General features: G+C 52.2%; 1 protein-coding gene across 3 annotated transcripts in view; it reads left to right on the top strand.

Annotated features, from left to right (window-relative positions):
- Positions 1 to 12,022, top strand: part of TMEM132D (transmembrane protein 132D) — a 553,830-nt gene that overhangs the window by 48,031 nt on the left and 493,777 nt on the right. The window contains exon 1 of one of the 3 annotated variants that reach the window (XM_078061122.1): positions 2,366 to 2,539. The exons of 1 other annotated variant lie outside the window; for it this stretch is intronic. In XM_078061122.1, the coding sequence (XP_077917248.1) occupies positions 2,449 to 2,539 (91 nt within the window). In that variant the 5' untranslated portion in view covers positions 2,366 to 2,448. Of the gene's footprint in view, positions 1 to 2,365; positions 2,540 to 12,022 lie in introns of those variants that run through there. One more of the 3 variants, XM_078061120.1, reaches the window with a different exon arrangement.

The following is a 12,022-nucleotide window of genomic DNA, read 5'->3' as shown; positions in this document are numbered from 1 at the left end:
TCATTTGGGTCCTGGGCTTTTTGTTTATCTTTGATTAAAACTAGGTTAAATCATGTTCTTGTTTGTTTGCCCTGTATTGTCTTTCTTTTTGAGAATCATCTTTGCTTTGTTTTTCCTATCTTGTGTTTTTTTTTTTTAATGTTGGGGTGTTCATCCTTTTAAAAAATTAATTTCTAAGAGCTGTCTCGTATGGGGGGGTAACCTTTACCGTATGTGACAGGTAATGTTTTTTTACAAAGCTTTAGCAATAGCTCCTACACGCAGAGCCACGTCCGTGTTAAGCCGGCCCTATTTCACTTCCCTGCCTTGGAATTCAGCGCGGAGGGGCCCGATTTAAAATTTGAGTGAAGGAGGAGTCAGGCCTGTGCAAGACGGAAAGCCCTTACCTGCTGACCTGCAGACAGGTGTGTGGCCTTCTGCCCTGTACCTGGAGGGGTCCTGGACCTCACTCAGACTGGGTCTGGACAACATATGCCATCATTCACTTAGGGTTTTTAGGGAGAAGTTTTGAGAGGAGTTTCCGTTCTTGAGGTTCCCTCACGGCAGTCTTATTTACTTATTTTTATCTGAGCTGAAGAGAGATTTAGGGAACATGCCATTGGCCTCTCTGAGTTAACAGCAGCTTCACCCACGGCCTTTAATCCTGATTTATGGCCAGGGTTTCAGAGCAGGAATCCAATGTCACACTTTCTGTAATGGGGAGAGCCACTCTTCCCGAAAAGCATGTCAAATGATCCCATTTTATTGGTTCATGAAAACGTCAGAGGGTTAATATCTTTGTTTGGTGGGACAACTGTTTAGTGTTAAGTCTGGGAAATTGCTTTATTTTTTGTTTGAAGAGAGAAAACGTAGATGTTTTGGACTGCATCTTGTGGGCGGTCGTGTAAGAGAGAGGTATTAAATTAGCCTTACCAGGGCTTTTGGAGATCTGCCTCCAAACTCTTAAGTTTTACTTGACATTTTCATCTGCAGGTGGCAGGACGCCACGTCATGTATATTTCATGGGCTCCCAAGAGTCATGGACGTCTAAGGACCAATGTGAGGCTGGAGCTCATTCATTCGGAAGCATGTGGTGGGGGACCACGTGGTCGACACTGATGTTTTGGGTTAGAAATATGAACAACAAATCAAAACCACAGAAACACCAAAACAGAGCTTTTCGTTTGGTGGGACAATGCCTATTGCGAAGGCCTGAGCAAATGTAGAGTCAGAATACGTTTCTTCTTTCCTTTTCCATAAAAGCATAGACGCTTCTATTTGGAGAACTTGCCTCATTGCGGAAGACAAAAATCAAGGTGTGATTTTTTTTTTTTTTTTTTACCTGATTCTACTACAGAAAGTTTGATAAGGTGTTTTGTTTGTAAATCTAGTAATTTAAGTAAATCCATTTGCATGTGTGAATTTGGTACAGAACTCCCCACCTTGTAAAGAACACTCAGGAGCTGAAGTTAGTTCGCTTGGGTCCAGGTGCATTTCCCATTAAAAAGTAATATCCTTGAGAATAAATTGTTTTTTGGGGGAGATGTCAGATGAAAAAATTATCAAGATTTGCCACAAATGTTCATTTTTCAAAAAAAATCAAGCAGCGCCTATTAAAAAAATAAAATTTATTAGATTTAGGCAGCACATCTCTGTTACTGCATAAATGCCACGATCTTTCCCTTGGAGACGTGGCCTGGCGGCTGTCACACACGTGGGTGTTTATGGACAAAGACCAAAGTCACATTTTCTATTTCGTAGCGAGTGGTCTTGAAACAAATCCCTTTCCCCTGTAGGTAAAGAATAGATTTCCCCCTTTTATCTGCTTTTTCTTCTCTGCTTTGCAAAATTTGGAATCAATTAGAGAATAGATTTGTTAATGGTTGCCTTAGTCTGCTAATAGCTAGAGCTGCAAAGTGATTCTTCACAAACTGCCCGAATCTCTTAAGTCTGTGGAGATAAAAGTATATTAATCGTTGCCTCAGACTGCCATGTTTTACTAACAGTGTGTGCAAACACCAGGAGACAGCGAGGGAGTCATTTTACTGCAGTAATTCATCTCTTTACGGTGTTAGGGAGGAGACCCTTTTTCTGATCTTAATGATTCACGGGAAACGTTTATTTTATGTGCGTAGAAGGAGAACAGTGTCGTTACTTTGTTATGCGAGCCCTACATTTGCTTGGGAAAGAGCTAATATAGATACATCTTTACATTTAAGCAATGCAGAATGTCCTTGTGTGGTGTAACATGCTCTCGGGATTCGTGTGCACGCACACGCACGCACGCGCACACACGGTCTCCATCCCTGGAGACGCAGGCCGTCCACTCGATTGTAAGAGTCCTTCAGCGCACGCACAACAGTCCTGCAGATGGATGAAGCCATGCATGGGTATCAAGAGCCAGCAGACGGAAAGCCGTCTCTCTGCTGTCCCCAGAGGACCCCGCGGTCGTGCGGCCGCAGGGAGGCGATGGCAGTGAGTTCCCCCAGACCTAGCTCGGTGGTGGCAGCCACGGCCCCTTGGAGGGGCTTCACGGCGTCCCTCCTTTTAGAGGCTCCAGGTGGGTCCCGTCCCGCGCATGAATGTGCTCACTGCACATGAATACGATTAGGTGGACAGTGTCGGGGGCACTGTGTCTGCTGCAGCGTCAGGACAGGTGAGCGCCGGGAGGAGGTTTCGGACTCGACCTGTGGTTCCACTCCTTGCTCTGTGTTAACGCCCCCTGCGGGACGGCAGAGCCCCCCGCACGGGAGCTCAGGCTGGTGGAAATGGCATCAGCGGGCAGCTGTCCACCCCACCCCCCACCCCAAGCAGGAGGGGACAGCAGGATGACCCCCGCCCCCCAAGGCAGCGGTTCCGAAACCGGGCAGGGCAGCAGAACGTGAAGGGTCCTGGGCACCACCTCCCTGTAGCTTGCAAGAGTTGAAAAAAATACACATGCCGTGAGTCTTAGGCAGGCAGTTGTGAAGAACGGTCGAGATCCACAGGCCTGGTTACTTCATTCGCCCGAGAAGTATTTGTCGAGGACACGCACCAGATGCTCTGATGGGGGGCCCGTGGGGAGATGAGGTTTGGCGAACGGATCTGTGGGACGCGGTGGGGAGTTCCCTTTGGTATAATTATCTTCTTCCTAAAAAGCACTAATTCACATAAAAATATAAGTGAGTCCAAAAAGAAATATTCTTTAATGGGGGAGTCAGGGACTGAAGGGGAGGTAGGTTTGTGTGTTTGTGTGCATGGGTGCCGTTTCCATTAAAAACAACTCAGTTACACGTTTTGAGAACTCTGTGATGATTTTAAGTGGAGAGGTCTCTCGGGAGTCTGTGAAGGCCACACTGAACGGACACCCACATCTCAGGACAACCTGAAGTCAGGCATGAGAATGTGGATGATCGAAGCCTCGAGGCCTGGGAGAGCCGCGTAGACCCCGCAGGTGTGTGTGAATCGGGTGTGTGAGCCCTGCCCTCGGAGGACCTGCTACTTCTCTGGGAGGTCGGACCAAATGGAATAAAGCTCCCTGAAGGTACAAGTGGGGCCGTCACAGGTGTCGCCTTTGTGGGACTTCCCGCGACTCAGAGACGTGACAATTCAAGACGGCCTCCCTTCTGGATTGTGGCGGGGTTTGGGGTGACAGGCTGTGCAGTCAGGCCCCCGTGCCGCAGGGGACGGATGCGGACACACAGAGGAGAGAGGCGTTTACCCCGTCGTGCACAACACACAGTCCTTCCACGGACAGCGTCACGCCTGACCCCCCAGCGGCCCAGCGAGGACAACTGGACAGACCCCGCCTCCATTCCACAAGCAGACAGGCCGGCCGGGCTTTAGAGGTCGGTGCCCCTCTCTGTAAAGGGCAAAGGCAGTGAAATTTTTTTTGCAAATCACATAACGTCTCTGTCACATGCGTCCCTGTGTGGGGGGACACGCTGGCCCCTCAGAGGCCACGGTGGGCGAGGGGCCCCTGCGGTGGGCCGGGAGCGAGGGAGAGAGGATGCAGACACCACTGGACCCCTGGAGCCCTCTGTCCCTTAGAGATTTGAGTCGCAGTCTCTTCTCAGTCCAATACATTGACTCTTGTCCCCAGTTACTGGAAGTTCTGACGAGACACTCAGGATTGCGTTTCTGTCACAGTCCTTGTGATCCTCCTGTGTGTCAAACACTGTTCTGGGTGACATGCATGTGCGCGCCACCTACCCGCCTGTCCATTTGTTGTGAGCCTCTCGGTTCCTCCCTTCTGTCCTTCCAGTAAGCGAACGGAGTGGACGCTGCCCTTCCCGGGTGGACAGGTGGAAGTTGGGGTGCAGGCAAGGGATGGAGCCTGAGCCTGAGCCCTGGGCCACTCTGTCCCCAAGAGGCGTGGGGTGTAGTGACCTCATGCTCGGATGCTTTTCCACAAGTGAGCCATGAGATCCAACCCGCAGGGAGACAGACAGACAGACAGACGTGGAGCCTGGCATGCCAGCTGGAGATTTGAATGGGGTTTGATGCCACAGTCCATCGCTGCCCCCATTAGTGGTAAAACCCCTGCTTCGTTGCTCTGAGACCTTTGATCATTTCAGACTCAGTGTTGAGAGTCACCAGGCCTTATTCAGGTGGCAGGGTTCCTTCTGGGATGAACCCTTCCTGCCTGCCCCCAGGTCACAGCTGAGACCTCCCTCCTCCCTCCCCTCCCTCCCTCCCTCCCTCCCTCCCTTCCTTCCTTCTTCCTTCCCTTCTCTCCCTCCATCCCTTTCCTCCCTCCCTCTCCTCCCTCCCTCCCTCCCTCTCTCCTCCCTCCCTCCTTCCTGTTAGCAGAGAGAGAGGATAAAGGTCTTCACCTCACTAACCAACCATTGTCTGCCACTGATAACCACTTGGATTTAATTTCCATGCTCACACTCTATCCACCCAAAGGTGATTGGTTGTAATTTGGTGGGGCAGCTGGGGTTGGGGTGGGGGGGGTGTAGGCCTGCTGTGAATGCTGATAGATATTTTGAGATTTATGTGCATGGATAAATTAGAATTGTTAACATTATTTATAAAGATAATAATTATATAATTTCTAAATTCACAAAAATAGTTTGGCTTAATGATTTCTAAATGCGCACAATAGAACATTAGGCAGGTTTTATTAATTCTATTTATGTATGGAGAAGCAAAGACTAAGGATCCTGAATCTTAAATAGGCCCAGAGAGCATGCTGTAGAATATTCCCTTGCCCTGTGAGATGGATTTCCAAGCTACAGCAACGGGGGCAAGATCATGGCAGGAACCTTTGCCAATAATTCCTACTTCCAAGGACCCCCACTTTGCCATTATTTGGCTACTCTGGGTACCTTTGCATATGATTTGCATACATTCATTTTCACTGCGGTAAGAGAATATAGTTATTAATGTGCCCGCTGTAAACTCGGGTGAACATAAGCTTTCATTTACAGAGTCTGTCTTTAGGGCACACTTCATTTCACTTAGAATAAATTATCATACATTTATCATTAGTTAGCAAGTTATTAACATTAATATAAACAAATATGTGGCACATTTCTTCAGGAAGATTACGTTTTTAATCACTTAGTGAATGTAGCAGGCAGCTTATACATGTTTTATTTTTTAATGGATGTGCTTTTCACAGTTTCCGTGTTCACATTAAGAACACGACTCCAGCACTTTGCATCTGTTAGCTCGGAATGGGCTTCATCCAGGTGAGGGGGTTAAAAATTAACTTTCCTCTTCCAGTGACAAAGGAGCTTCCCCAGACACATTTTTGCCCTTGGGACTCGCCGTATAATTCTCTGGTTGGGGACGGCTCCTTCTCCAGCGAGGCAGGCTTGGAACCGTACCTTCAGTGAAATGTCAGAACGGGAAACGAGGCGTCCTGGATGCTTGGCGGTGCCTCCTTCAGACCGCGGGTTCTAACGGCAAGAATTAGAGAGGACGGAAGGGACTGTGGGCCATGTCTCCTAAGCTCTGAAGCTAAACTAGCGTCAGGTGATCTTGTCCAACTTCTGCTCTTTGCTCACGTGAGCACCGGCTACAGGAGGAGTGACCCCGCGTTGGTGCAGCTGTTTGTCTTCGTATCTGCCCCAGGTCTCCGGGGTTCTCCGTGATCACCGACTTCACAGTGTGAAAACAGGCCCTTTGGGCCAAGACGGACCAACAGTGCTCTTCATTAGCCAGTGGCCAGTGGGCAAGGCCCATACTTTCTTCACCCTTCCGTTTCTTCACCTGAAAATGGGGATGGTAATAATAGTACTTATTTCACAGGCCAGCAGGAAGGTCAAGCGTGCAAAGAGCTCCTGCGAGACCAAACAGAAAGAAGGGCTCAATTATCAATTGCCATTATTAATATTTATTGCTGTGGGATACGCGCTTGCCTTGTGAACCGCCAAATCATGACGTTGTATTCACTAAAACAGCTTTGCATTTTTCACGTTTTGTCATATCCTCATTTTTAGAATAAACCTGTTAGCATAGCCCTGTTTGGGTTTTGCATCTCAGTTCCAGACAGAATTCATTTACTCTGCTTTCTGGGAAGAGACACCTTCAAACCGCGTCTGGCTCGTTGTCTCGCACGGAGTTCACAGCTGGGTTTCTGATGTCCTGGGATCCCTCCAGTCTAGTCTCATTGCCAGCGCAGCAGGGTGGGAGTGGGGTGGGGGGTGGGATGGGGAGATGCTGGTCAGAGGCTGTGGGGGAACGCAGGTGGATGCAGGCTCCTTGGGGGCACCTGCCAGGCTCCCTGTGGAATCAGGCGCTGGCCTTTGAAATTCCTACCCGGAAATGACATCCAGCACTTCTGCTCGTTCCACGAGTGAAGCAGGGGACGAGGCCTCTCCCGACCTTAGGGAGCATGCTGGAAGGAGACCTCTTTGTGAACAGTCCTGAGGATGACCCCAGGGCCATTCCGTTTGCCCTGTCTGCTCCCAAAGCACCTGCCCCTCCTGGGCCTGGTGTCTCTGGTGTCTCGGATCTGCCAACCCAGCAGCACACACGATGCTCCTGGGATGTGGGGAAGGAAGAGACCCTGGGCCCCATAGAGGGCTTCCCCGCACCGCATGGTACAGTAGGGATGCTCGTGTGCCCTGCAGGTGAGAGGTCATCCTGGGACACGGCCAGAGCTTAAGCACCTTGCCAGCAATCCACTGACAGAGCAGTCCGTGAGGAGGGGAGGGATCAGCAGCAGCCGGAGGGCGCCGTGCCTGGGATGGGTGGGGGCGGGCGTCACCCCTCCAGGAGGCTGGGCCGGGTGGAGCGCCCTGGGACACTCTCTGTCCTTGGACACAGGAGACCGGAACTCAGAGTCTGTGTTAAAGGAACAAGGTCCACAGTTGTTGAAGACCAAGCAGAGAACAGCGGGTTGGCCGGGGACAGTCCCTCGCAGAGAAGGGCCTTCCTCGCTCGTCCTCTTCTCTGCCCTGACAGTGGACGGACTGCTTGCTGGGCGGCAGGAGTGGGGTGAGCCAGCAGAGCCCCGGAGCCCATCCAGGCCGCCAGACAGCTAGTCTGCCTGAGCCAGCTCGGGCCGCTGCGACAAAATACAGAGACAACAGACCTGTAGTCTCCAGGCGTGGGGGCTGGAAGGTGCAAGGAGGTCAGGGTCCTACCTTGCAGATGGCCAGTTTGTCCCGTGTCCTCGCATGCTGGACAGAGAGCATGCTGGGGTCTGCCCCTCTTCTTCTAGGGGCGCTGACCCTGCCACGGGGCCACCCTCACCACTTCCTCGAACTCCGATCGAGCACCTGCCACAGCCCCCACCTCCGAGCCAGCATGTTGGGGGTGAGGCTGCATGAATTCCGGGGGACACTAACAGTCCCCGACATAATATAACCTTCGCTGGGGGCTGACGGGCTAAAACACGATTGAAACCTAAAAATGGACGGGATGGAGTATTCAGAGCCACAACGAACGCTTCTTAGAAACAAAAAGTAACTGAAGAATTATGGAGTAGCCCTGAGGCCGTGATGCGGGCGCGTGCTTGCTGTCTGGTAGGGACGCTGTTGACAGAGCAGAGTCCGTGAAAAAATAAAACCGTCTCGCGTCCTTCGCTGTGAACTGAAGCGCTTTGATCAACCCTGATGCGTCGTCAGGTCCCGGATTTGAATTCCTGCCAAACCCCTGGAGGCTCTGTGACCTTGGGCAAGGCTCTCGATCTCTCTGTGCCTCTGTTTTCCAGTCTGTAAAATGAGAGCACAATACAGGGTACCTCGCAGCATTCGTTGCGGGAATTAAAGGCGTTAAAAAATGAAAGGCGGTTTTTACACTCATGCCTAGCTCATTGCAGGGCCACCCGGTTGTCAGTTGTTTGAGGCTAGATTCCTTGCTAATGATGATATAGTTCTTTGCCGTTTTGTTCATAGGCAGGCTGTCTGCCTCTCGCTTGGCATTAAGCCCACAGTTAACAAGCTGAGGTCTAGAGAGGTTAAGTGTGACGTAGCCAGTGAGTGCTGGAGTCTGGGATGTGCTCGCTCGCCCTCCGGGGATCTTCCAGCCCAGGAAGCTCTGAGCAAACTGGCCTGCTTCCCTTTTCATGAGGTGGGCTGGTTTCCCTTCCTCAGGGCTCTTGCTCGGAGCCCTGGGGGCAGGAAGACACGGGTGCAGAACTCAGCTCCCGTGGCGGGCGTGGCATGGTGCTCGCTGCTAGAGGGGCCGCTCGCAAAGCTGGCCTTGGGTGTGGGGTCTGGGACCTCAGATTGTAGGAGGGTCCTCCCCCCGATTCCCTGATTGATAGGAGGGGCTCGCTGGGCCTCACTGTCGGTACAGATCCTGGGGTTTATGCCGAGCACCTGCTCTCCTTCGGGCAGTCAGGACATTGGCAGGTGCCTGCGGAGGGTGTCTCCGTGACTGGCCCCCAGTGAACGCCCTGGTGCTGAGTCTCTGATGGGCCTCCTGGTGAAGCTCCTCACACGTGTTGTCACAGGTCCTTGCTGGGGGAACTAAACGTCTCTCATGGGACTCCCCTGGAGAGCATTCTGGCAGCTTGAGCGGGGCTCCCCCAGACCTCACCCCCTGAGCCCCTTTTCCCTTTGCAAGTGTTGCTTTGTGTCCCTTCAATGCGTCAAAGTCATGAGCATGGCTGGGTGCTGAGTGCCGAGTCGTCCCCCAAGTCCCTGAGCCTGTGGTCACGAGGAGTCCTGACCCATCTCAGCTTCTCCTCCCCTCCAGCTGCAGCTCCGTGTCCAGTCCTCGGGCACACCACCGGGTGTCCTCTCCCTAGCTGACCAGCCCACTGCTGTGCTCTGTCCCCTCACACATCCAGCCAGCTTTGGGTTGTTTTTTTTTTTCCAGTTTTCCAGCATCTCTCTGACGTGTTGATTTTCTGTCTCCACAGCAGTTTGCTCTGTGAGCACAAAGACCACATCTTTCAACCCTCCTCCCAGATCAGATCTCATTATTCCCTAAATCTTTGCTGGTCCCAGTTGTGGCCCGTGAAGGCCTCAGGCGTCCGCAGCCCCTGGGAGTCTGATACAATGCAAAATCCCATCCTCGCCCACCTCCCAGACCCACCTCCCAGACCCACCTCCCAGACCCAGAGTCTAAATCTGCATTTCAGAATGATCCCACCCCGTCCATCTGCAAGTTCAAGTGTGAGAGGCATTGTCCAAATGGCCCGCGTGCCTTTTCCTTCCTTCACTTTTGTCCCTGACCAACACTGTTCCAATGGATGTTTTTGCATTTTTTAAAAAGATTTTATTTATTTGACACAGAGAGAGAGAGCACAAGCAGGGGGAGGAGCAGAGGCAGAGGGAGAAGCAGGTTCCCCGCTGAGCAGGGAGCCCCATGTGGGACTCGATCCCAGGACCCCGGGATCATGACCTGAGCCAAAGGCAGTCGCTTAACCAACCAAGCCACCCAGGCGCCCCTGTTTTTACATTTTTCCAGACCAAACAGGTTATTCAGACTTGCTTACAAACCCGCTTCCCCTCTGAAAAATCCTCCTCTGAACCTTATTTTTGGCAGGGAGCGTAGATACCCATATCCTGAAATTAGGGGATGGCAGACTGCCTGCCTTCCAGGTAAATCGGCCCATTTCCTGATGATGGAGGTGCCAGTTCAAGCCCCCTGGAAGACCAGCCCTTTGACTTCTTTGATCATTATCGGCCACCCTGTTTTACTTGGCACGCATGTTTCCCAGGAAACTGACCCTGCAGAAAAACTTTATTTCGGTTCTCTGTGGTCCAACATTTGTGGATATGTTCCTGAAGTGCAAACTCACAGCACGCATCCTCATTTAAAGAATCTAAGGAATCTCTGAGAAGATCTTTCTCCACTCCTTGAACACAGTGTTTCACGAATGACTGACTAGGGACTGTTTTTACTATAGAACGTGTAAGATGAGGATTGGAAACAGAAAATGCCACCTTAGGGTGGTTAATTTCAATCCATTCTTAAAACCGGCTTAGGGAGGGTGGGAGGGTGGAGGGGAAGGGGAGGGAGGACAGTGGAGGGGCTGAGCAGAGACTGAAGTCATCTGTGCCACTTCTCAGATTTATCAGGGCTTGCTTTGTGCCTTTCCTGAGTCCTTGCTGATTTATTAATTAAAATTTGGGGGACACTTAATCCAGTTTTGTTTTTTCCTCTAGCTTTGGCATGCGCGTACGGTGTATCTTTGCACCCCACATATGAGCCCCTTCATCGGGAGCCCTTACGGGTCCTTCTGAAGTGCAGCTCAGTGCGGTGGGCATAACACATAAGCATGTGTAGTTGGAATTACATGGGTTTCTGGTCTACCTCCGGTGTGAACACTGCACTTGAAGAACCCCGTGGCTCAGTCTGAGTTTGGGAGATTTGTAACATACGGCTAAGTATTCCTGAGTGGAAGCCAGTGCCAGACCCGGGTCAGAAGCCCTGGCTGCGTGCCCCAGCTCCACCACACCTGTGTAAGCCCCAAAGCCTCTCTCTGACTCCTTACCTGCAGAAGGCACCCACAGTGCGCACTCCCCCCCAGGGTTGTTGGGAGGGGCAAGTGCATGGTGGTTGGAAAGGGCTTTGTCAGTACTCAGGATGAGGCGTGCATGCTTTCCTGCAAGTGGCTCCGGAATTCCTGGCACAGGGAGAATGGCCTTTGAAATCAAAGTCCTGAAGGAATTCAGGGTCCTTGAGGGCGTGGTCTCTGATGTGGCCAGGATCTCAGAAATGGGGTGTTTGCCTTAGCTTCAGAGAGAAAGGGGGGGAAGAGGGGAGAGGGGAGAACAGCCAGGAGAGGGAGGGACGCTGGCTTCTCGCTGGGACAGGGAAGATGCCCCCCAGTGGCATCAGGAAGATTCCAGAGCAGGTGGCCCCAGTAAGTGCCGCGATCCTCCCGCCCCGGCCTCGGCTCCCCATACCGCCTGAGCCCCGGTGAACACGGAGCAGAGTGGGGGATGCGCCCCGAGCCAGAGGAGAGCCTGCAGGAGGTGACACCGATGGAGTCGCAGCCGGGGCTGTGCTGGGACCAGCGGGAGCCAGGCCAGCAGCCGTGCTGACCCCTGACCGTGCTTCGTGCTCACCGCGCGCCAGGCACACTGTTGGGGCCGATGTGCACTCGCTCTGGAGGATAAGGACATTCTTCCCATTTCACAGGTGGAGGGGGTGATAGAGGGAGAGGTGACGGTCTCTCTGGAGCTTAGGTTTCCCGGACTCTAGAGTTTGCACAATTAATCAGTGAGCTAAATGCCACAAAAAACCTCTGTACGTGGTGGCCCTGGGGGATTGCACTGGTTTTATCCAGATTTCACCCAGCATCGAACTTAACGTGTGTGAGGGGTTACGGTTTCTTAGCGTATTTTATTTGTCCAGCAGGACGAATGTAACGGCAGGGACCGTGAGCCCAGAGGCCAGCTCGCCTTCCCAGCCCTGCTCCCGATGCCCTTTCCTGGGACACCCCGCTGCCGCGTTGGGCACTGCTGGGTGGGGTGGGCGGAGGAAGGGAAAACAGGCTCCCTTGTCTTTAAAGAATGTGTGATCGAGAAAGCGTACTTGCACTTGGTAGCGTGAATCTGTGTTTTTGTCTAGTTTTTCTGCCGCAGTTGGCGGGGGGGGGGGGGGGCACGGTCTTTACGCAAACGTCAATAGCTCCTGAGAAAGGAGA

The sequence above is a fragment of the Halichoerus grypus genome, chromosome 13 (assembly GCF_964656455.1).
Source record: "Halichoerus grypus chromosome 13, mHalGry1.hap1.1, whole genome shotgun sequence".
In the NCBI taxonomy this organism is placed as follows: Eukaryota; Metazoa; Chordata; class Mammalia; order Carnivora; family Phocidae; genus Halichoerus; species Halichoerus grypus.
The sequence above is the reverse complement of the archived record's forward strand: the minus strand, read 5'-3'. Positions and strand labels throughout refer to the sequence as shown.